Consider the following 27139-nt stretch of genomic DNA (forward strand, 5'->3'; position numbering starts at 1 on the left):
TCTAATACAGTGTAAGAGAAACCATTGTAATTAGCTTAACTGATTACTCAAATCTTATCTAACTCTTTCTATAATAGTTTCTCATAATGTCTTAAGATTTTTTTATTTGTTCTTTTTTTGTAAGCTTTCTAAACTCTGCTAATAATTATCTGACTGATGTATTAGGGCAGTGATGCTGCAGTGAAGGACAAGCCACTATCCAATCACAGTTCTTTCTTGGGTTTTACAATCTTGTTGTGTTAAATCTTTTGTTAGGAACTTGAGAAGCAGTGTGGGAATGGTGCAATATGTTTGTTCTGCTTGTTTAATTGAAATAAAGTGTGCAGTTTTGGAAGGTGAAAAATCCTCTTCCATGAAATTGTGTCCAGGGCTATATATAATTATTCATTCTCTTATATACTGCATATTACATGACAAGGCACTGGCTAGACGAGTGCTGAAGTGAAGCATTTTTGGACACATCTGTTGCATTTCCATATCCTCTTTTAAGTAAAAGTTATCTGCAGCATTTAAGTCACAGTTCGTGTTGGGCTGCGTGTGATAGCAGTGATACTGACATTTCTCAGGAAATTGACTCTGCTGTGCTTTGGGGGAAATTAGCATCTATTTCCTTTTGTAAATGATTAAACATATAAACTTAGAGTCCCACTCTACATGCTTGAAGATGAAATTGATTGGTGGAAAAAAAGTGGTTGGAGATAAAATAATATAATGTTTTACTCTCTGTAATAAGAGATTTTTGAATGGAATGTTTGCTTTTTGAAAAACTTCAACAGTTTTCTTTCTGAAATGGTTGTTGCTTGTTTTCTTCTTTTGGCTTTATGCAAGCTTTCAACAAATGATTGTTTAAGCAAAATTTTCTTGCTGGTGAACAGTGTGCTTCTCTGATTTAAGGTGTTTTTCTGAACATTATCTTTTTTCTCTCCCTCCTCGTTCAATAATTACAAAATTAATAGAACACCGATTTTGAATCATTAGTATATAATTTCTGATTAACATATCGCAGAGCTGTTTAGTGGACACTCACAGCTATGCGACAGTCCTGACATGCTACAGCTGGCACCGGTAAGGTACTTGTAATAGAACTGAAAGTAACCTTATTTGGTGTGGGCTAAATATATTGACTGGTTTTGTGATACTATAACGTGACAGTTGGAAGCAAGTGTAAATAAACGAGAACAAAGACTGCTCGAGGTGAGAAGAGCAATGTGGGGGAACAAGCTTCACCCATTTCTCACATTGCAGACAGCCTACACCCACATTATGTTAATACAGAACTGTCAAAGGGATCACTTATCCCTTCTGGTGTTGTAAGAATCATAGTCGAACCCAGTGATGGAGCAGGGTTAGTAACTTCACACATTCCACATGATGACCAACACACAACCGAAAGCAGAGTGTAGGCACAAAGCATTTGATAATGGGTGCTGCACTCTTGCTTGCTGAGTTTGGCAACATAATGAACGAAGTCAGAGAGACCATTCAAGCACTTACAGATGGCGTGGAATGTGAGCTCAACTTATGAGCACACTGATACTTTGTTGCATTTGTGCATAATTGTATTGTTTATTTGCGAACACCTTCTTAACATAGGTTTTCTTTCCAAATTTTTCTTTGTCCGATGTTCTGTAATACCGGTAACTGGAAGTTGGTTACTTTTTCAATATTTATATGTAGAAAATAAAGCTATTTCAAACTGTTCCCGAATAACATAGTTCATTTGGATAAATTCTCTATGAAATAGCATTTGTTAGGTAAATTTGCATTTTTGCATTTTGAGGCAGAATTTGTCATGTCTTGTTTATGAAAATTGAGATTTTCTGATCGCAAGTAATATAATTGTGCACCTGTAATTCTCTCCCCCCCCTCTCTCCCCCCTCTCTCTCCACTCTCCCCCCTCCCCCCTCTCCCCCCCTCCCTCCCTCTCTCTCTCTCTCTCTCCCTCTCCCTCTCCCTCTCCCTCTCCCTCCCTCTCCCTCTCCCTCTCCATGTGGCACACTACTTTTTGTGGCCATACAGCATGCTGCATGTTGACTGAAAGTGGTGCTTCCACCCTCTCCCCCTACTCTGTGAGTAAGAAAGTTATTGCAATCACATAGATCTGCTGTTCTTCCTATAGTGCATCTGTTGTTAGAACCTTGTATTCATTCATTATCTTGAGCTGAGTGCAGTATTCTTTAGTATGTAGTTTTTGTTGCTTTACTTTACCCACAGAAAATAGTGGTAGTTTTTCTCTGTAGTAGTTCATGCCCACATTGTATGCTTCACTGGCATTCAGCACTCCTGTATACTGTTAGCACGTATATTATTGTTTGTTTGAAATTATATTTTCGTAGCACAAGTAAGTGTCGTGTAAACTATACCAAACTTACGTATTTGTAACACCATTTTAGATCATTTTGTCTGACAGATTTTCCTCCATGAGAAAAAAGTTGCGTTTGCTATATACTGATAGCTTGCTTGTGTTTTAATGTGTTGGTGTTGCTGTTAAACCATTTTTTTTTTGTAAGGTGTTGATGCAGTTCATTATTCTTCTGCAATGTTCAACTAAATACCTGAATGTTTTAGTGCTGTGAGTTTACAGTAAAACAGTGAATTCATTTAATGAGTTGGTGGCCATATAGTTGGGTCATTATTTGTGTGGTATGAGTGAGTCAAATGCACCCATGCATCTTCAGTGACCTTACCAGAAAGGCATAAAAAATAAGTAATTCTTTTTCTCACTTTTTTCATTTTTCTTTAATTTTTTTTTAGTTTCAGTTTTATTATTTTGTTTTCTGGTTTTTGATATTTATTTATTTATATGATTTTCTTCATTGAAAGGTGATGACTCCTTCATCTACTCCAATGAATGATGTCAATGCAGAGTTCCTTAGTCATATTGTTGGCTTAGTGTCAGCTGTACCTCGTGCACCTCGTGCCATTCAGCAGGTGAGGCATTATTAACTTTTATGTGCAGAACTTGTTTGTCTTTATGCTGTCAGTGTTTGCAAGGGCCCCAACTTGAAGATCTCAGCTTGTGTTATGTAAAATAGTTGTGCTTACTGTGAAACTCAAAATATTCCTTCAAACAATGGAAAATCCAGGATAGAATGTAACAACATTAGAGAAGGAAAGCTGCTACTCACCATATAGCGGAGATGCTGAGTCACAGATAGGCCTGAGACTGCAGTCGTGTGTGTAAGTTGCGTTTGCGTGAGTATATGCGTGTATCTGTTGTTGAAAAAGGCCTTAATGGCCAAAAGCTATAATTGTGGGAATCTTTTTGTTGTGCCTATCTGTGACTCATCATCTCCGCTGTATGGTGAGTAGCAACTTTCCTTCTCTAATATTGTCAGAATATTCTTTAATTTTTAAGTGAGAAAAATGACACTGGATCAGATTGGTAACAATGGGCTAATGACAACATGGATGAGGGCTCACAATATGTTGTGTGTTTAGAGTCAAAGATTAACTATCTTTGTAAAATGATAAATTCCTACTCACCATAAAAATGGCCCATTGAGTTGCAGACAGGCTGAATGAAAAGACCGTTACACATTGTAGCTTTTGTCCAATGCAATCTTCAGCAAGGAAAACAAAGACATATTCACATTAGCAAGCATACATCACACACAGGACCGCTATCACTGGCAGCTCCAAACGGGACATCATATTTGCTGTTGACTCTAGAAGTTATTTATTTTGCTTTTGCAGTTTTTGCCTGTGGGCCATTTTCAAGTGGTACTGTGAAAGATTTTGCTTCAGCATATTTCGGACTTTTAAGATCCTCCAACATGTATACATGTCGTCATCAAAAATAGGCCTTTTCACTGTAGAAATACAGTAGCACCAGATGATGACATGTTTACACATCAGAATATTTTAAGTTCAGACATGTGTGAAGCAAAATCTTCTGCAGTACCACTGGAAAACTCCCAGAGGTCAAAATTACAATAGTGAAATAAATAATTTCTACAGTCAAGTTACTCAATCTGGATTGGTGCATGGAAGGGGGATGGATACCATGTGTGGGTGGGTGAGAGAAGAGTGCTGTCTGGTGGGGTATGCAGGGACTAGACTACCAAGCGTAGAGTTGGGAGTAGGCTGGTGCGGGAGGAAGGAGGGAGGAAGGAAGGAATGGTGAATGGAAAAGGAGAGGAGCAGGGAAAAGGAAAGGACAGGTGGGTACATTGGCAAAGGGCAGCACACAGAGGGTGAGGGAATGCGAAAAGGGAGGTGATAGGATGAGTGGTTGGAAACGATTGAGTGGAGGGCATGGCGACGGTATGCTACCATAAGTTGAAGTTGGATTAATTTCAGGACCGGAGAATGTGTTGTAAGCATAACTCCCAACTGTGCAGTTCACAGGGGAGCATCCAGATGGCCCAGGTTGTGAAGCAGCCATTGAAATGAAGGATGTTATGGTAAGCTTCATTTGCTGCAAGGTAATCTGCTTTGCTCTTCCGCTACAATTTGGCGGTGGCCGCTCATCCTAATGGACACTGTTTGATAGTCACATCAGTATAGAAAGCTGTGCAGTGGTTGCAGCATAGCTGGTATACAGCATGGCTGCTTTCACGGTGGCCTGGTCTTGGATGGGGGTAAGATAAGCCTGTGACAGAACTGGCATAGGAAGTGCTGCGTGAGTGGGTTGGGCAGTTTTTCACCTGGCTCTTCCGCAGGGATATGAGCCCTCTGGCAAGGGGTAGGGATTGGGAGTGGCATAGAGATGGAAGAGTTATGTTGTGAAGGTTGAGGAATGGAACACCACTTTAGGAGGGGTGGAAAGGATCTGGGGTAGGATGTCCTTTGTTTCAGTGCATGATGATAGATAATCAAAGCCCTGACGAAGGATTTGGGTCAGTTGTTCCAGTGCAGGGTGGTACAGGCTGACAAATGATATAACGTGCATGGATATTCGTGGGCAATAATAAAAAACTTCAGGGGACTGATGACCATAGCTGTTAAGTCCCATAGTGCTCAGAGCTAATAAAAAACTTCATTTGTTGTCTGTAGAATAATGAGAACTGATCGGACATGTTTAACACCAAGCACAATCTGTGGATGTTAAGTTTCTAGTGACATCAAATAACCATCTTGGTTTTGTCCTGTCTTGTACTGAAAGTTCCAAGTTCCTCATTGATATAGGACACTACTGGTTTTTTATCTAGTTTACTGAACATATATATCTTTCTGCTTGGTTTAGTTGACCTTTGTACTTTGGTAATCATTGTTGCCACAGCTGTGTCATGGTCACTGACACCAATTTCGATGTGTATATCCTGAAAGAGGTCAAATCTGTTTATTGCTATTAGATCCATTATGTTTCCGTCATGAGTGGTGTTCCTAACAATCTGTTCTAGGTAGTTTTCAGAGACGGAATTTACTAAAGTGTCACAGAATGTCTTATCACACGCACCACTAACAAATCCGTAATTTTTCTTGTTAATTGTTGAATGATTAAAGTCTACACCACTGATTACAGTATTGGGGAACTTATGTGCAAGCTAACTGAGATTTTCTCTAAAAGTTTTCAGCTACGTCAGGAGACGTGTCTGTTGGGAGATACAAGGATCCAGTTATAATTTTATGCCCACCCCTGATACTGAGTCTTGCCTAAACAATCTTACATGCAGCTTCAGATTTCAACCAGATTTCTGTACCTAGTATTATGTGAACTTCACTGCTTTTCGGGAGTGCTTCAAACTCTTGTACTTTGTTGTGAATGCTTCAGGAGTTTACCATTATGATTTTAATATTCTCACCTGTGGGAGACATTTCTTTCAATTTTTCATGGTAGGTATGGGTTTACTACACCTATCGTTATCAGGATTTAATGCGTAGTTGCCTGATCTAAAAAACGCTTTTGTGCACCGCACTCATTCAGCTACCTGAGTAGCAGCCTCTGATGTGTAGTGCATATCTTACCCAGTTAGGGGGACCTTAACAATTCTCAACCCTATGGTGTATGTCTAGGAAGGCACAGCCTAGCTTGTCACAGAACCTTTGAAGTTTCTGGTTCATTCCTCCTGTTTGCCTCAGATCCAAAGGACCATGGTCAGTTCTGGGGGCAATGCTGCAAATTGTGAACTTCATTGAAACTCCATGCACAAGGCTTATCTTCTCAACTGCCTGTCAGTCGCTGGAATGACTCAAGTACGACCTCGGAGCCGAGATGACAGGCATCACTTGTTACACTATGTGCCAAACTCTGCAGTTGGTTGCACCCTGTTCACTCAGTACCTGCTGGAATAGCACTTGAACGTGTTCAATGAGGGCCCCCAGGCATGCACGCTGAGTGCACCCAGTGTCTTTCCTGCCCTATGCTGCCATTTCCATAAGGGGTACCATCATTCGCTATACGTTTGAACTGCCAACAGTTAATATACCACTACCCTTTTGCATCTGCGTCCTCTTGACATTGGACAAAACAGGTTTCCCCAAAACAGGTGAAGTGAGAGCCACTGGCTCAGTTTCAGTGAGAGAGAGTACCTCAGACTTGTTGGTTAGAGGGATCGGTACAACACCCTGAATCCTCCCTGGATGTCTTCCACCCTGTACAGGACACCTAGATCTACTGTTGACACGCCACTCACTGTCAGTTGGATGAGTAATGTTGGTGGTTAGTGTTAATGTTCTTAAGATGGACCGAGGTGTGGACGGAGCCATCAGAGTGTCAGAGGTCGATGTCCAGGAAGTTGGCACAATGGGTTGAGGAGGACTACGTGAAGTGGATGGGAGAAAAGGTGGTGAGGTTTTTTTAGGAATGAGGAAAGGGTTTTCTGACACTGGGTTCAGACCATGAAAGTATTATCAATGAACCTGACAAGGGTTTGTGGTTTTGGGGTGGCTAGGAAGGTTTTCTTTCAGTGGCCACTAAATAGGTTGGCATAACAAGGGCACCCTTGACTGTGCTAGAGATTCGTTTGTATACCTTCCCCTCAAAGGAGTGGTAGTCATGTGTGAAGATATTGTTGGTAAGGTGTACAAGGAATGAGGTTGGAAGGATGTTGGGGCGATGGGAATGAGTAATGGTGTGTAGGAAGGTGGGATCAGAGGGACTGATAGGGATCCAGTTGGTCATGGGGTGGTAATGACCAAGAGTCTGTGTAGGAAGTGCTTTGTCTCTTTGGTGTAGGAGGATAAGCTTTGGGTTATTGATTGGAGGTGTTGATTTACGATGGTAGAGATCCTTTCAGTGGTAGTACAATAATTGGCTACAGTGGGACGTCTCAGAGTGTTGGGTTTGTGGACTTTGGGAAGCATGTAGAAAATTGATGGGATAAAGAGGGTGATAGACTCGTTGAGGGATTCCAGCTTGTTCTTTGTATACTTTACCAACAGCATCCTCACACCCAACTACAGTCTGTCCACAAAGAGCTGAACGAGGGCTCCCTAGCTTTAGACCGACAGAAGTCAGTCAGCTTCATGCTTTGTGTCCGGACCCTGGCAACCTCAGCGATGTAAAACAGGACCTTGCCTATTTAGGTATTGTGAAGTGATTGTTGTGCCATGTTGTGTCATATCACGAATTAATACATCTCTTGATGAGTGACGGAGTGGTTCCTGGCCCATCATGGGCTCAACTGAGAGAGGGATAGGGCAAGACATAGTACTTTATAGAGTGGAACTAGAAAAATAATTAATGATGTCGCTGAATGCTATGAGCAAGAGTATTGATATGCGAATACAAATGTAAAACAAGCACTGCACGGTGTAAGGGTGGCTTTTTCCTTGCTCTGCCCCTTGCCTGTTGGTATCCCGTGCACTGGAGTCTGTGTCCAGAACTGCCACACCCACACAGAATTTGTTCATCTCTTTGTGAGTACACTGTACTTCTCCTTTGAGGAGAAGGTATATAAATAAATCTGCAGCACAGCTATGAGAACCCATATTGTGCCCTCTTATATCTGGTGATATTGAGACCAGACCGTATTGATAGTGGCTGATTAAGAAAACTTAACTGCCAGTGCCTGATTAAGGAAAAGTGTAGACGGACAACCAAGGTTCCAACAGTTTGTTTTTAAAAAAAGTAATTTTCATTTATTCTTTTGAAATATAATAATCTCTGCAGAATTTACCATACCAACTTGACCACTTCCAAGTTATCTATTACGTTCGCTAACCATCTTATTGTTATTACAAATTTACTAAAATTAACTTTAAAAAAATAAGAAGTTCTGGTGAAATTTACTGTGATACATTAACAAATGAGATCTTTATAATCAGCAGTTTAACAGAAATTGTTTTAAAAAGGTAACAAGTTAAGATAGCCGTGTACAGACAATATAATCAAGATATTATTTATGCTGACCAGTGTCTTTAACAAATCTTTTAATTAAAACTCAAAGCATCCCAAAAGAAATATATAAAAAAAATCACAGTAGTTGGAATACTGTACATAAAAGGTATAACCACATCACAACAAAATCTGTAGTAACTCCCTCTTACTGAAATTGTTTCAGGTTCACTTTGGAATGTTTGCAGGTTGGGATTGATTACTTTCCATTATCCACACCAACAGGCCATGCCCATTTCACACACAGTGATCAACGACAACATTATGACTACCAACCTACTATTGATATGAACCTGTTCAGGTGATAGCAGCATCACCTGGTGAGGAATGACACATGCGGTGCATGTAGTGTCAGTGAGCATGCTGTCCACTTGTAGAGTGGGGAGGCACACAGTCAATCTGAGTTTGGCCGAGGGCAGATTGTGATGGCCCTAAGACTTCATACCAACATTTCAGAAACTGCACGGCTTGCCGGGTATTTGAGGAGCACTGCGATGAGGCCTTCAACACTTGGTGAAACAAAAGTGAAACCACATCGAGACATCGTGGGGTTGGGCGGCCACTCCTCATTACACGTGTCGGTCATCGTAGGCTGGGCAGATCGCTAAAACAGGTTAAGTGGTGAACTATGGGAGGAATAACATCATATTTTAATACTGGACAGAGTACCAGAGTGTCTGAACACACAGTGCACCAAACACTCCTAACGATGGGCCTCCACAGCCGATTACCCATGCACGTCCCAATATTAACTCTACAGTATCGGCATCTACAACTGTATTGGGCATGTGACCATCGGCACTGGATGTTGACATCGTGGCAGAGCATTGAGGGGTGATGAAATCTGATAGTTCTTCATAATGCCAGTGGGAGGGCACGAATCTGCCATCTTCCAGAGGAGCAGGTCCGTGACGCCTGTACTGCAGGATGGAGACAAGCTGTTGGCTGCTCCATAATGCACAGGGGAACATTCACATGGGCATCCTAGGGTCTAGTGGAGCTTGTGCAAAGCACCACGATGGCCAAGGAATGTCATAAACTGGTTGCAGACTACGTACACCGCTCCGTGACAGTCAAGTTTCCAGATGGCAGTGGCATTTGTCAGTAAGTTAATGCACAGTGTCAGGTGGCCACGAGTGTGATGGAGTGGTTCAAGGGAACATGGTAGCGAGTTCCAGTTGATGTGCTGGCACCTCAACTCACCAGATCTGAACCCAAACAAACTCATATGGGATATGACTGAAGGTGGCATCAGAGCTCATCGCCGCCCATCCCCAACCCCCTACTCGGAAGTTACGGGAATTAGGTGACTTACGTGCACAAATGTGGTGTCAACTCCCTCCAGTGACGTACCAAGGCCTCATTACTTCCATGTCATGACATGTTACCACTGTTATCTGTGTCAAATGTCAACATAATGCAGGGTTGCCACAGGTTCTGGAAGTCAGGGAATATCAGGGAATTTCCAGCACGTCAGGCTAATTTGGGGGGGGGGGGGGGGGGGGACTAGAAAAATCTCATTTTTGCCTCTGAATGAAATGGTTTATTTACTGAGGTGTCACGAATCTTTGCCAGGTGGGTGCAACAGAGTACGTGCACTGCTTCCCTACTCCCTCATTTCTACTGTTTCTACCCTTTGTACCACTCCCCTCAGTTCACAGTCAGTGCTGCTACCATTTATTGCCACTACCTAGCAGCTGCTGACGAGAGGCAAGGGGGCATGAGGAATGGTTTGCTTGGATCTGATTCTCAGAGAGTGTAGACGCAGCAGCCGGAGACAGCAGTCATGTGTGCATGAGTTGTCTCTGAGTGATTGTGTGAATGTGTGTGCGCTCCTGTTTTCTGATAAAAGCTATGGCTGAAAATTTAGTTGAGAGTGCGATTGTCTTTTCTACGTGCCCGTCTGTGGCTCAGCAATCATCTTTATGGTGAGTTGCTACCTACCCTTGTTGTTATTCATTCTCAGAGTATTTGAACAAGTTATCTGATGCATGGATTGATCACCATGGTCTCATTTCAACAACATGCTGTCTGTGGCCAATGAATAGCTGGCCATGTGAGTGGATTTCCATGACGGGTCAAAATTGGAGTCCATTTCTGCAGGTATCTGTAATGGAATGGGCCCACTGATCTGAAGCCATTTGTTTTCCACTAATTTTGAGGCTTTGCTTGTCGGATCTAGCCTCACAGATCTGCCTGCAGGCCAGGTCTGTTTGTGTGTGGCATAATGCAGTGGATTTTCATAGTTCATCCACAGACCCAGGACTACATGCTGCTCAGCAGGACAGAGACCATGGGTATAGATTTCAGGAACTGCGACTGTCTTACTGCAAGCATGTTGTACAGTATGGTGTTTTATAGACATTTTATTTGTTTTAGTACATGTTGGCACCTCAAAAGCAGTTTGTGTGTTAGAAAGTATGGACAATAAGAAGAAGAAAATTGCATCAGTTGCTGGTGGTTTGTACGCTATGGACTCATATATTTCTTGAAATCGCACGATACCTGTAAAATGATAGATATAGCACAGTGGGTAATAACCGACAGTAACGAACTTACCAGAACCAATATTTTATTGGCGGTCACCTACAGTGTTTGCTTTACACAATTCTTCCCCGCCTAATACATTTCTTTTAGGATGCCTATTTTTTTCTGAAATCGGTGAAGGTATTTTAAATCTGTCTTGTGACTCCAAAGAAATGCATATTTTTGTCACCAAATGTGCTTCATTGTATTGAAATAAAATAACTTCAGTGGTCTTAATGAAACGCGTATGCCATTTGGCTTGCTTTCTCCATCTAAAAACTGTTTATTACAAAAGATGTTGATGTTAGTACTTAAGATTTTTCCTCAAATCAGGATACGCCATCTATTTGCAAGTTTATTTTGGATATTTTCTTGTTTGCACTATTGTTTCTTGTACTATAGCTGGAAAGACAGATTGTCAACTCACGTCTTATCTTACCCATGAAATCTCAAAATTTGTCAGGGAAAAACACTAAAACGTTGTGGAAATCGGGGAAATATGAGGGAAGTTCAATTGGGGAAACTTGTGGCAACCATGTACTAGCTATCTGGTAGGTAGGTGGTCATAATGATCTGGCTAATAAGTGTATGAATAAGATTTTCGTACGTAAGTGCAGAGCTTACGCTGAAACACATATTTTAGGAACAATTCAAATGATGGGTTTACACACACCCACAACACAGTTTCACGGCCAGCACACTCAAACAAGATACCATACCCCACTAATTGCTCATCATTGCGAGAGCAAAGTCAGAAAGATAGTCATGAAACAATCACATATAAGTGGCAAATATTTCAGTCTAAGAAGGTGGCATCTATATAGAAAGAATGCACAACTTGCTCTGCGCTACCTACATCCATAAAAAGCCACTAATGTTTGACATAAAGAATGTATCATGATAGAATCATGTGGAGTCAACTTAACTATAACATGCCAGTGTGAAGCAAACAAATGACAATATATCCACATCTTTCATATGATACTGGACACAACAGTTACGCACGTAGGAGTCTTCTAAGGGTACTTGGATTAGCTGTCGGATCCTAAATTCAACACGATACAATATTTTGGTGATCCATCTGTCTGCAATCTTCAGAATGCCACTGCTGCTGAGTGTCACTAAAAACTGATGCTGAGACTGCAAATCATTGTCCTATATAGGTCTTCATACCGTACATGCTGCGTGTATAGAATGTAATATAATGATTCCAATCCCAAAGAAAGCTGGTGTTGACAGGTGAGAAAATTACTGAACTATCAGTTCAGTAAGTCACTGCTGCAAAATACTAACACAAATTCTTTACAGGCAAATGGAAAAACTGCTAGAAGCCGACTTTGGGGAAGATCAGTTTGTATACTGTAGAAATGTTGGAACACATGAGGCAGTACTGACCCTACAACTTATCTTACAAGATAGATTAAGGAAAGACAAACCTACATATGTAGCATTTGTAGACATGGAGAAAGCTTTCGACAATGTTGACTGGAATACTCTTTCAAATTCTGAAGGTGGCAGGTGTCAAATACAGGGACCGAAAGGCTATTTACAATTTCTGCAGAAACCAGATAGCAGTTACAAGAGTCAAGGGGCATGAAATGGAAGCAGATGCTATTCAGCCTGTATATTGAGCAAGCAGTAAAGGAAACAAAAGAGAAATTTGGAGTAGGAATTAAACTCCGTGGAGAAGAAATAAAAACTTTGAGGTTTGCCGATGACATTGTAATTCTGTCAGAGACACCAAAGGACTTGGAAGAACAGTTGAATGGAATGGACAGTCTTGAAAGCAGGATATAAAATGAACATCAACAAGAGTAAAATGCAGATAATGAAATATAATCAAAATAAACCAGGTGATTCTGAGGGAATTAGATTAGGAAATGAGACACTTAAAGTAGTAGATGAGTTTTGCTATTTGGGGGGGAGAAAAACTGACGATGGTCGAAGTAGAGAGGATATAAAATATAGACTGGCAATGGCAAGGAAAGCGTTTCTAAAGAAGAGAAATTTGTTAACATAAAGTGTAGATTTAAGTGTCAGCAAGTCTTTTCTGGAAGCATTTGTGTGGAGTGTAGCCATGTATGGAAGTGAAACATGGATGATGAATAGTTTAGACAAGAAGAGAATAGAAGCTTTCGAAATGTGGTGCCACAGAAGAATGCTGAAGACTAGCTGGGTAGATCATGTAACTAATGAGGAGGTACTGAATAGAATTAGGGGAAGAGGAATTTGTGGCACAACTTTACTAGAAGAAGGGATCGATTGGTAGGACTTGTTTTGAGGCATCAAGATATCACCAATTTAGTACTGGAGGGCAGCATTGAGGGTAAAAATCGTAGAGGGAGACCAAGAGATGAATACACTAAGCAGGTTCAGGAACAGCAACACATCATGTGTGCTGTCCACCACAATTGCTGCCCTCCAAGACTGGGCTAGTGGCTCTGCTCTTAGTAGAATACCAGCAGTAATGATATATCACACTCAAAGACTATTTTCAAACACTCAGGCTGGCCGCATTGAAAAACAGTGTGTTTTTATATGTGATAGTACTAGGTTCCACATCCCGCTAAGAGGAAAACCATTCTCTATATTAATCAAACTGTCTACCGAATTAATTTCCATGGCCTCTTTATAAACAATGTTCCAAAAACTGAAAGTATTGACATCTATTGCATTCTTGGAAATTTCATCCCGTGTCCCTCATTTAGGTAATGTTTTGCTGCTGCTGCTGCTGATGATTTTGCGGCTGTTGTAGCCTTGTGTGATGGCGATATTTCATGCAACTGTCCTGAACTGTGTGAATGAACAGCTGATGTAAGCCTTACCACAGTGAAATAGAAATTTATATATGCCAAGCTTCCAAGGTCCCAAATTATCTTTCAGAGCCAAGTATTGTTGCCCTAATTTTGGAAGATGGGCAGAACACACTCTTAATGTTAAAATTTCCTAAATTCTTCCAGTCTTAACCATATGTTCCTGGAAAAGAAATAAATGCCACAGATCTATGCCTCTCTTCCTGCATCTCCAGGGCATGTCCAAACTCCATAACCCAACGAATCTGCTTCTCAGAGTACCCATTTTCCTTAAACACAGCCATCAAATGTGCAAGTTCTTGGTCTAAACTGTCCATGTCAGAAATGGCATATGCTCTGCGTACCAGAATCCTAAAGATGCCATTATGTTTGTGCGGTGGATGGCAACTCTTAGTATGATGATACTGATTGGTGTGTGTCATCTTTTGGTGAACACTATGTCCCATATCATCATCTTGTTTTTTGTAAGTGTTGACATCCAGAAATTGAAGCGTCCCATGACTTTCAACCTCTATGGTGAATTTAATGCTGGGATGGAGTCACTTGAATTGGTCCAATTATCTGTTGAGACCATCACATCTGTAAGGCCATAAAAAATAGGTATTGTTTATGTATCTCCAGAAGCACATTGGCTGCGAAGCTGAAGTCCTCTGTGACCTGTCCTCAAAGTCCTCCATCAGTTGGTGACTTACCCATAGCCACTCCATCATTCTGTTAACAAATTTTGCCATTAAACAATGAATACATTGTTGACAGCACATGATGATCCAGCTTCACCAGTTGTACATCCATTTTCTTACTAATCAGACACAAGGACTCTTCCAGAGGGACACATGTAAATAGAGATACCACAACAAAACTCAGTAGTAAAGCCAGAGGACCCAGCCTCAAAGATTTCCACCGTCAAGTAAAATCCATCCAATTGAAGATATATTCACACGTGGTCAACATACGGGCTGAGAACAGATGTAAAATACCTGGCCAGATTATAAGTGGGTGCACCCAAATTACTAACAATAAAGCATAAAGAAACCCCAGCCTTATGTAACGTTGGCAGATCATACAACAAAGGCAAAATGCCAGCACCTGGATAAAGTTTCTTGTGTGAATCTTCCAACAACATCCTCTTTTTCAAAACAGAGAGAGTCTTGCACTTAATGTTTTCTGTAGGGTCACTAGATAGTGTTCTGTAAGTCAGCTGGTTGAGGAGTGAATCCATTTTAAGTCTGTATTTATCCCATATCAATACAATCATGGCATGCCCCTTGTCAGCAGGTAAAAAGCCACTACATCATCATCATCATCATCATCATCATCGTCATCATTCCTAAGGGAACAAATAGCAGCTCTCTGCAGAATCCAAGGCTCTGCTCAAGGACAAACATGCTTAACACTCACGCTGTTACTTGTCATACTGCTTCCACCTGGAAGAACTTGCATTCCATGCAATAAGTCACTTATGAAACATTAGTGACTCGTATAAACAACAGCCCAGCCACCTCAGTTCAGGGTGTCAACCGTACTGGCAGATTGTCCAGAAATAACTGCTTTCCTGCAACCAGTCAGCCCATTCTTATGACCCAGATCACATCTGTGCTTCATTGATGCTATTCAGCGATGGTGCCAACGTTTGGCACATATGCCAAACTGTTTATGGACCATCTAGAGGAAACCTGCCTAGCATCTCAAACAACAAACCTCTTTCTGGTTCAGGTTCATTGATAATATTTTCATGATCTGGACCCAGGGTCAAGACATCTTATCCTCATTCCTCCATAACCTCAACGCCTCCTCTCCCATCTGCTTAACCGGGGCTTCCTGAACCCAATGTGCCACATTCCTGGATGCTGATCTCCATCCCTCTGATGTCTCCTATTAAGCCCACTAACTGCAACTGTAGCTCTATTTAGAGAGCTGGCATCCCTTCCACACTAAAAAAAATTACTCCCATATAGCCTGGCCACCTGTGGACAGTGCATCTACAGTGAACAGAATTTCCTTGCTCAACACACTGATATTCTCACAAAAACAGGCTCTTCCCCCCTGCCCCCCTCTCCTCTCCATCTTACCTCCCTCCCAAAAATAGTCTGCAAAAGATTTTTCGTGCCATATCCTCATACACTCCTAAACCTCCCTCGAAGAATCAGCTGCAAAGTAGTGCCTCATTTATCACCCAGTATCATCTTGGATTGAAGCAACTCAACCATATTATTTGCCAAGGTTTTGATTATGTGTGTTCATGCCCATAAATGAGACACATCGTACCCAACATCCTTCCCACCTGTCCTAATGTGGTATTCCATCATCCACCAAACCTACACAACATTCTGGTCCATCCATATGCAATTCCCACTCCCAACCCTTTGTTCCATGGGTCATATCCCACTGGAAGACCCAGGTGCAAGATTGACCCAACCAACACATCCTAATCTAGTCCTGTCACAGGTGTATCCTGTGCCATCAGAGGCAGAGCCATCTGTGACAGCAGTCGTGTCATACACTGTTTCTGCAGCAATTACTGCACAGCAATTTATGTGGGTATGGTCACAAACCAGCTGTCCTCTAGAATGAATGGCCATCACCAAACTGTGGCTAGGAACACAGTTGTCCACCCAGTGGCACACATTCTGCTGAGCACAATGTACTGGAGCTCACTGGGTTTGCACAGTGAATGGTCTCCCTTGCTTCTAAATTATTTATATTCTGCCAGAACTTTCTTTAATGTACTTACATTTATGTTTTCTATTCAACTTTAGTCATGGCTGTGTCCTATGATTTTTGTTATATCCAGTATGCTGCACTTCCCCAGAAAATTCAGGTCAAATGCAAGACATGACATTACAACTACAAACACGTCTATATCTACCATACCATCACAGCCATATGGCAGTACTTAATGTAACACAGACACATTTCAGTCCTACAGCCTCTAATACAGGCGGCCATGGTCAGCGTTTCTTGTAGTCTTGCAGTTCCTGTCACCTCTTCATCTTAATCGATATTTAGGGATATTTTAGAAAGTGCTGTACCCACAAAATAAATATTCGCTAAATTTTATATTATTTGATGAAAGCCAACTATTTTCTTTATTCTTGATGAAATAAAACATTTTCAGTTCAGGATGTGTATACTGTCATGATCTCTAACTTGTGTAGTCCCAATAGCATAAAGTGCTGCAATATTTAAAGAGCAGTTGAGTGCAACATTTTTTTCAATCCAAGAGCTGAGACTTTATTTCATTTTTTTGTCTCCAAAATCACACGCACAATTTTATTAGTTCTGCAGTAATGTTATTTTGTATCCATTCAGGTGTATCTGTTCAATTACTGTATTTTCAGCTCAATGTCCGATATGCATAACATGTTTGCAGAGATTAATTTGCACTTACACATGGTTGCATTGATGTTAAAAGTGCTTCCATATTATTTACGAAACTTTGCACTGAAGTGTTACCTGTGTTCTGCCTCAGATAATTTGTAGACAGTTTAAGAATGAGAGCTGATAGGGTACAGAAACCATAATATGATCACCTGAGATCCCCTTTTGCTTTACCATGCTGCTTCTTCTCATTGACTTCATCTCCATGGACTGAAATCTTGAGGCTGAAAATGTAAGTCCAAACTATCTCTTAAATCCACAAGATTAGAAACATAGATTCTTCTTGAAACATTATATAGTAACTGAATATGACAGCAGGAAACACTTCTTTTAACAAATTTCTGTTGATGAACATTAACATTTGTTACATTAACTGAACAGTTTTTCCACTTCACGGGATAGACACAGACTGAATCTTCCATTGTCCTCGTGACGTTATCCTTTTATCGTCTACATCTACATCTACATTTATACTCCGCAAGCCACCCAACGGTGTGTGGCGGAGGGCACTTTACGTGCCACTGTCATTATCTCCCTTTCCTGTTCCAGTCGCGTATGGTTCGCGGGAAGAACGACTGTCTGAAAGCCTCTGTGCGCGCTCTAATCTCTCTAATTTTACATTCGTGATCTCCTCGGGAGGTATAAGTAGGGGGAAGCAATATATTCGATACCTCATCCAGAAACGCACCCTCTCGAAACCTGGCGAGCAAGCTACACCGCGATGCAGAGCGCCTCTCTTGCAGAGTCTGCCACTTGAGTTTGTTAAACATCTCCGTAACGCTATCACGGTTACCAAATAACCCTGTGACGAAACGCGCCGCTCTTCTTTGGATCTTCTCTATCTCCTCCGTCAACCCGATCTGGTACGGATCCCACACTGATGAGCAATACTCAAGTATAGGTCGAACGAGTGTTTTGTAAGCCACCTCCTTTGTTGATGGACTACATTTTCTAAGGACTCTCCCAATGAAACTCAACCTGGTACCCGCCTTACCAACAGTTAATTTTATATGATCATTCCACTTCAAATCGTTCCGCACGCATACTCCCAGATATTTTACAGAAGTAACTGCTACCAGTGTTTGTTCCGCTATCATATAATCATACAATAAAGGATCCTTCTTTCTATGTATTCGCAATACATTACATTTGTCTATGTTAAGGGTCAGTTGCCACTCCCTGCACCAAGTGCCTATCCGCTGCAGATCTTCCTGCATTTCGCTACAATTTTCTAATGCTGCAACTTCTCTGTATACTACAGCATCATCCGCGAAAAGCCGCATGGAACTTCCGACACTATCTACTAGGTCATTTATATATATTGTGAAAAGCAATGGTTCCATAACACTCCCCTGTGGCACGCCAGAGGTTACTTTAACGTCTGTAGATGTCTCTCCATTGAGAACAACATGCTGTGTTCTGTTTGCTAAAAACTCTTCAATCCAGCCACACAGCTGGTCTGATATTCCGTAGGCTCTTACTTTGTTTATCAGGCGACAGTGCGGAACTGTATCGAACGCCTTCCGGAAGTCAAGGAAAATGGCATCTACCTGGGAGCCTGTATCTAATATTTTCTGGGTTTCATGAACAAATAATGCGAGTTGGGTTTCACACGATCGCTGTTTCCGGAATCCATGTTGATTCCTACATAGTAGATTCTGAGTTTCCAAAAACGACATGATACTCGAGCAAAAGACATGTTCTAAAATTCTACAACAGATCGACGTCAGAGAGATAGGTCTATAGTTTTGCGCATCTGCTCGACGACCCTTCTTGAAGACTGGGACTACCTGTGCTCTTTTCCAATCATTTGGAACCTTCTGTTCCTCTAGAGACTTGCGGTACACGGCTGTTAGAAGGGGGGCAAGTTCTTTCGCGTACTCTGTGTAGAATCGAATTGGTATCCCGTCAGGTCCAGTGGACTTTCCTCTGTTGAGTGATTCCAGTTGCTTTTCTATTCCTTGGACACTTATTTCAATGTCAGCCATTTTTTCGTTGGTGCGAGGATTTAGAGAAGGAACTGCAGTGCGGTCTTCCTTTGTGAAACAGCTTTGGAAAAAGGTGTTTAGTATTTCAGCTTTACGCTTGTCATCCTCTGTTTCAATGCCATCATCATCCCGGAGTGTCTGGACATGATGTTTCGAGCCACTTACTGATTTAACGTAAGACCAGAACTTCCTAGGATTTTCTGTCAAGTCGGTACCTAGTATTTTACTTTCGAATTCACTGAACGCTTCACGCATAGCCCTCCTTACGCTAACTTTGACATCGTTTAGCTTCTGTTTGTCTGAGAGGTTTTGGCTGCGTTTAAACTTGGAGTGAAGCTCTCTTTGCTTTCGCAGTAGTTTCCTAACTTTGTTGTTGTACCACGGTGTGTTTTTCCCGTCCCTCACAGTTTTGCTCGGCACGTACCTGTCTAAAACGCATTTTACGATTGCCTTGAACTATTTCCATAAACACTCAACATTGTCAGTGTCGGAACAGAAATTTTCGTTTTGATCTGTTAGGTAGTCTGAAATCTGCCTTCTATTACTCTTGCTAAACAGATAAACCTTCCTCCCTTTTTTTATATTCCCATTAACTTCCATATTCAGGGATGCTGCAACGGCCTTATGATCACTGATTCCCTGTTCTGCACTTACAGAGTCGAAAAGTTCAGGTCTGTTTGTTATCAGTAGGTCCAAGATGTTATCTCCACGAGTCGGTTCTCTGTTTAATTGCTCGAGGTAATTTTCGGATAGTGCACTCAGTATAATGTCACTCGATGCTCTGTCCCTACCACCCGTCCTAAACATCTGAGTGTCCCAGTCTATATCTGGTAAATTGAAATCTCCACCTAAGACCATAACATGCTGAGAAAATTTATGTGAAATGTATTCCAAATTTTCTCTCAGTTGTTCTGCCACTAATGCTGCTGAGTCGGGGGGTTGGTAAAAGGAGCCAATTATTAACCTTGCTCGGTTGTTGAGTGTAACCTCCACCCATAATAATTCACAGGAACTATCCACTTCTACTTCACTACAGGATAAACTACTACTAACAGCGACGAACACTCCGCCACCGGTTGCATGCAATCTATCCTTTCTAAACACCGTCTGTGCCTTTGTAAAAATTTCGGCAGAATTTATCTCTGGCTTCAGCCAGCTTTCTGTACCTATAACGATTTCAGCTTCGGTGCTTTCTATCAGCGCTTGAAGTTCCGGTACTTTACCAACGCAGCTTCGACAGTTTACAATTACAATACCGATTGCTGCTTGGTCCCCGCATGTCCTGACTTTGCCCCGCACCCGTTGAGGCTGTTGCCCTTTCTGCACTTGCCCGAGGCCATCTAACCTAAAAAACCGCCCAGCCCACGCCACACAACCCCTGCTACCCGTGTAGCCGCTTGTTGCGTGTAGTTCACCACTTGAGCTTCAGGATTCTTTGGCACACTGCGTGTTTCTGTCAGTCACCCTGCCCCGTCTTTTAGAAACACGTTATCCAGTCTCCCAATTTCATGCACCTATAAAACAATTCTCACCTAATATGTGTGTTTGCATTTATTACCCCCTTAACAAAATTTCTACATGCAGATGACAATCACCATTAGTTGGTAACAGATAAAGCTAGTACTTTATTACTTTTATGAACTGATATGTTACACTTCAGGCTGAAATATGCTAAAAGAGTGATCATTTACACTTAAGGTACTGTCCTTGCAGCTGTTTGGTTTTCTTTTATAAATATTTGATTGTATTGCATCTTAGTTTCTCTACAGCTCAGCCTTTAGAAAACAGTTACATTGAAAAGGCCTTCTGTAACTAGTGAAAATTAGTGGACTAGAACGAGTACTCCTCTGATGAGTTTGTACCTTCTGGAAATTAGTGGTGAAATTGTGCTTGTTCCTTAACAACTTGGATTTAATCCATGCTGCCATGCATCTGAATGAGAAGTTGCATGCAGACCATACTCATTTGTGGCAGCCATACTCTCCAGATGGTACCTCAGTCTCTACAATTATGTGTGGAAACAGTGTCATCCAGAGAGCTTGCCTCATTAGACACAGCAACATTATATCCACGGTAATATGAAGAGTGTTTCTTGTAGTGTTCTTACTGTTGTATTTAACTGCATAACTGTTGACTGCAACTAGGTAATTACAGCAGAATCTTGTACACACACACACACACACACACACACACACTCACTCTGCATGGCCACATTGTACTGGTTCACTGCGATGTATCAAGGGTGCAGCTCAAACTAAGGTAAGGGGTTGTGTCGGGTGGAATGGGTGATGAGAGTATGAAGGAGGAGGAAGAGTTGCAGGGAATGGTGGCTAACAGCTGGTAAGGAGAAGCAGCAAGTGCTCAGGATAGGAAAATGGCACTAATGTGTTGAGTCGTGTGTGGCATTCAGTGATGTTGAGGAGTGGACTGGGAGGGGGAGATCGGAAAAAGAGAGAGGGAGGCTGTGGAGAGGATGATGTGAGCGTAGAAAGAGTGAAGACTTGGTTGGATGTCTTGGCCACAGCTCAACAGTGGCTGTTTATTTGTGTGGGCAATTAGTTGTTGGTCATGGCGACTAAAATACCGTGTGGAAGCTTTTATGTGATATGAGTGCTTTCACAGGTAATAATACCTCTGATTATACGTAACATGCCTGTAATGGGACTGGAAAAGGATGTGCTAGTGGGTGCATAGGACAGGTATTGTTTCTGGGTCGTATATAGGGCCATGTGGCCCAGGGTAAAGGTAGGGAATGGCACAAGGACAGATCAGGATATTTCATAGATACGGTGCACAATGGTTACCACTTTGTGTGTGTGTGTGTGTGTGTGTGTGGGGGGGGGGGGGGGGGGGGGAGGGGTGTATGTGTTTTTGTTAGCTCTGGATGAGGACATAGTATAAAAGTTTAACAACATTTTCAGTCTTTGATTTGTGCCAATTAACCACTCAGTGGCTCCATTACTCCTATATTGTTTTATCAAACCTTCCCCAAATTAAACTATATTACCCGACTGCACCTGATTGTGCTCACTTTTGTACAATCTTCAGAGCAGTGAAGCTATTGCAGATGTTGATATTAAATTTAACCAATTTTCAGAGGTTCATAAATCTTTTATGTGATTTAAATAACAGAATTATTAGAAGTTCATTGTATAGTTTAGGTGTTCAGCAGTTGACAAGTCTGGGTGGGATTCGGTCCTAGGACACTGTAACCACATACGTGGATGTGAATGTTAGCTACTAGGGGTACACTTTTCCAAAAGCTTACCATTGATTTAAATCTTGACAACTTGGGTTGTCAGGTGTTCTACTGGAAATCAGTGTCGTAATTGCACAATAATTCAGTAATGTAGCTCGTAACCTTCATCAGGTGCGACCTGAGACTGCTCCTCGCGCCGACCTGGTCCAGTATTTATGACTGTGGCCTTCTCCCTCCACCGGCGGTTTGCAGATGTTCCCTCTGCAGTCTGCACATGCTTGCTGCGATCTTCTGGAATGTTGCTGTTCTGTTATTGGTTCGCTACAGTTCTGGGTGTTCCCTCTGTGATCCACACCCACCAGACCCGCTGTATTGTACAATGCCGATATCCGACAGAATGCCAGACAACCCAAGTTGTCATTAGATCGCTGGGAAAGCATGAAGAATTAAATAAAAAGACTTTACGGTTTCAATCTTTTTTATATGCCTGATGACCACTCAACACATCCAATATTTGGTAAATGGTTACGTGTACACCATTCATTATTTGTATTCCACCTGGGACTTGCCAGTGTCATATTTTACGTAATTTGTCATGACAGTGGGAGATTAAATGGATAATGGAATCCAACAAACTGAGACTGTTTAAACAGAGGTCTCACTTGACGGTGCATTTCTCCGGTCACTCAGATGGAAAGAAGCCAGAATGCACAAATTTTCCAGATTTCTCTGTGCTCTATTATCTTTGTAAATGTTGCCAATTGTCTTCTGATGGAGTCTTCACATGAACCCATTACGAATATGTACATAATGAAATTTATGCAGTAGTTGTTTCATAGGACCTATGTTGCATTATCACGTGATGATGGGAAATGTCCTTATATTGAATCATTATTGAAGACATTTAACAATCGTAATAAATAATAATAATAATAATAAAATTGTGTTAATGTTAATTTCAAATGACTGGTAGTAGATAAAGAATGGGGAATGTGGCCATCACATGGAAAAAGTTAGATTTATATGGAAGTGTTGCTGTGCAAAAATTGTACTTGTTGCTGTTAATTGACGTTGTCCAAATTCCTGTTTATTGTCAGTGTCTGAGATTTAGCAGAGTTTTACATTTTATTAGAGAGCTTTATTAACAGAGACATGTTAAGTTCAGTTTGCTAAGTTAATAACGCTTATTGATTTCAGGTCTGCATAGGACCATCTTTACCTCAGGGCAACATTGCTGTACCCCCTCCACCACAGTCTCCAAGCATAACATCATCTGTGAACCTTCAACCAAATTTGCAGCAGGTTAGTTCTGCAGGTGTATTCCTACAATCTCCTGTTTCACAAAAAAGCTGCTGATCTCAGTATTGATAAGCTAACCATTATGGTGAATTCTGTCACAAATGGGACTAAATGCAACAGGAAAAAATACTGGTTACAGCCCATCATAGTTGACAAAATTGACACCAGAAAACTGCCCACAAATGAAAATAAAATAACCGGCTGTGGTGGCCGAGCAGTTCTAGGCGCTTCAGTCTGAAACCATGTGACCGCTGCGGTCGCAGGTTCGAATCCTGCCTCGGGCATGGATGTGTGTGATGTCCTTAGGTTGGTTAGGTTCAAGTAGTTCTAAGTTCTAGGGGACTGATGACCTCAGATGTTAAGTCCCATAGTGTTCAGAGCCATTTGAACCATTTGAAAATAAAACAACATTACCTTAATAAGAAAAAATTGCAAGAAACATACACTGTCATACCATTGAAGAAAAATTTTGCGTAAATCAGACTAACACTTCAGAAAAGTAGCCTAAAAATAGGCATCAGAACACATTGCGTTCACAAATTTGTCATAACGTTGAACAATCCTGTAAATTTGTACATTAAACACAATGACTCTGAGTAGATTTACATAGGACAAACTGAGTGATATTTCAAAACAATATTTAAAGATCCTATCTTCAGTTAGTACACACTTACAAGAACAAAACTATACAGACAGTGACATGACACAATGTCTATCAGTCCTACATATTGCCAAAAAAGGCTGCTTACTAAATACTGTAGAGGAAAACGAACAGCTTGATATGAAAAACAAGAAATTCCATGAAAGTTCCTTAGAGTTCTTTAATGACAACCTTTCTTCGCTCTGCTAACAGAGATTACACAAATCGGAAGTAGCATTATATAGATGTTATTGCCTATACACCAGTTACCAATGACAACTGCATATATTTTGTAAAAAAAATTCCTGATTACAGCAGTATAAGCAAGAGAGAGATTGCTACTCACAGTGAAGATGACATGTTGAATTGCAGTCAGACATAACGAAAAGACAGTTACACATTAGCTTCCGGCCAAAGCCTTCTCTGGGAAAAAGACACACACACACACACACACACACACACACACACACACACACACATTCATTCAAGCAAGTACGACTCACTCTCACATGACCGCCATCTCTGGCAGCAGCTCAGAGCGGAATATTAGTATAACTATCAACCAGCTGTTCACCAGGATGAATGGCCCTGTCAAACTGAGGCCAAAAGCAAAGTAGTATGCTTGACTACTCAAACCACATGGATCCCACACCCCACCCCCTACATTCAGCTTTTCTGAACTTCACAGATAGGAATTATCCCAGCCTCAAGCTATGGTAACCTACCATCCCTGCACCCTCCACCTGACTGTTTCCGCCCCTTTTGTCGTATCACCTCCTCCCTATTCTCATCCCCTAACCTTTTGTGTGTGATACTCTCTGGCTATGTGCTTGCTGGTTTTGATCCTCCCTGCTCCTCTTCTCTTTTCCTCCCCATTCCTCTCCCCCATACCTGGCTCTGTGCCCCAGAGCCTTCCGATGCTGTACGTGTTGGAAGTGTAGTTCCAGCACACTCTGCCAGTAGTGCTCTTCTCTTCCCAATCTGTACACTGCTTTCTCTTCCCCTTCCCTGCCCCTTCCAGCTTGCTACTTCCTTTCTTTGTGACAGTTGCATTCTGGTCCAAGCTGCCAGAGATGGCCATTATATGTGCACAAGGTATGCTTGCTTGTGTGACTGAATGCATGTGTGTTTCCTTTTTTGATGAAGGCTTTGGCAAAAAGCTGATGTCTTTTCACTGTGCCTGTCTGGAACGCAGCATGCCATCTTCGTGGTGAGTAGCAGTCCGTCTTTTCCTTATATTGTTGATATTCCACCCTGGAATTTCCATTGTTTTATACTGATTACTTATATGTATATATGAATCATGTAATGACATCATTACATGAAAATTACAAAATATTGTCATTGGCATACGCTAAAGAACATTCTTCACTTTACAATTAACTGAAAATTCTCATATGCATAAAACATCACTATATACACTGTAAGTAATTTATTATAAGAAATGTTCTTTTGTGTAATACAGATACTGCTGATGATAGGCAACACCCAAAACTAGTTTGGTAAAATGAAATACTACTGACAAGCAGCTTCTGCTGAACACTTAATTATGATGATGACAAATTTACTAAATGTTTTGGTACAGACGAAATAGAATTACACTTCAGACAGTTTGTGCACATGCCTGCTGTTTACAATCAATGAAAGATTCAGTGACACTTAGCAAGTGCTAATATTTATTACTGTTAAACTTTATTCTTTGTTCATCATCAGTGTCATATTGATGTTTGTTCAATGCAGAATTTTTTTTGTTATGAGGTCTTAGTGCAAAGTAATTCCAGGTTCGCGTTGCAACTCCGCCTGTCGGCACGGGGGCAGACCGACCTGCTGTAGTCATTAATGTTCCTGCGCCTGGCCACCCTCAGTTCAGCAACAGCATTTCATCTGCAGGATTCACGACTACATTCCAGCAGGTAAACAAATCTGGCCTTACATTGTCTAAGAGAAGAACTTGATTGAGAAGAGAGCAATTTACAATAAAATTGTAGAATGCAATTTGGTATGCATGTGCACATGAAACTTATATACAGTATACATATTTTAATTTGGGAAGTAAGCTGCTGTATATAATAAGATATGCCTATAACATAATACAGTTGCATTTTTAAAACATTTAAATTTTCTTAAAAAGCCTTTTGTGATTATATGGCAGTTGTACTGGAATTTTAGTGTCCATTGGTAAATTAAAGTTTTCAGTTTCTTGAATAGTTTCGTCATCCTCAGTCTATTCTTATTTTAAACTAAATTTGCATTCACACTATCTGTCGCACTTGACACTTTCCACTATCTGATTTATATAATGTAATCTTTTTATACCTCCAGTTCCTGCCGCCGCCAGCGCCCCCCCCACCCCCCCCCCACCCACACACACACCAATTTTTCCCTTATTAAGATAAATTATAAGTGCTTCACTAACAAGTACCCTCTTCTGGTCAGGGTTTTCTGTAGAGTTCTTTCCGTATATGTTCATCCTAGTACCCTTTGTTTATTGTCGTTATTTATCTAGCACATATTTAAATTGCTTTATTTTCAGTGTTTCTAGTTCCTTATTTCCCTGTTTTCCACTATTCACATTTTGCTACTATACATTGCCATGCTCTTGTAATGAATATATAATTATTTTTTCAAAATTTCTATAGGCTCATGTGAGCTAAAGCTGGTCGTCCATAGAATAAATCCTTACTTAATTCACAGCATGCTGAAAAAATTGAACGGGATTATTAAATAAAATCTGAATTGAAGATGGTTTATTTAATTAATAACCCTATTCAGACTTCTGCCCATTCAGTGTCATTGTTGGAGTTGACTGTTCAACATTTAATGTGGAAATATGAAACTGAAGACCTGAAGATAGCATAAGCTTGAAACTGACTGTAATTTAAATAAATGATTTTTAGTTGTTGTGACTGGAAGCAGTTTTTAGGGAAAGTTATGTAGTTCAAGAGCATCCAATATGGATAAAATACAATTGCAAATTAAACAAAAAGTTCAAAATTACAGATTTTTTTATTGAAT

The 27139-nt window shown here is 41.0% G+C and overlaps 1 protein-coding gene across 2 annotated transcripts in view; it reads left to right on the top strand.

Annotated features, from left to right (window-relative positions):
• The window catches only part of LOC126094884 (zinc finger protein 37-like), a 168522-nt gene that overhangs the window by 44123 nt on the left and 97260 nt on the right, over positions 1–27139 (top strand). For both annotated transcript variants that reach the window (XM_049909524.1, XM_049909533.1), the window contains exons 5-7: positions 2824–2931; positions 23383–23487; positions 25906–26037. In XM_049909524.1, the coding sequence (XP_049765481.1) occupies positions 2824–2931; positions 23383–23487; positions 25906–26037 (345 nt within the window). The remainder of the gene's footprint in view (positions 1–2823; positions 2932–23382; positions 23488–25905; positions 26038–27139) is intronic.

This window comes from Schistocerca cancellata, chromosome 1, assembly GCF_023864275.1.
Source record: "Schistocerca cancellata isolate TAMUIC-IGC-003103 chromosome 1, iqSchCanc2.1, whole genome shotgun sequence".
In the NCBI taxonomy this organism is placed as follows: Eukaryota; Metazoa; Arthropoda; class Insecta; order Orthoptera; family Acrididae; genus Schistocerca; species Schistocerca cancellata.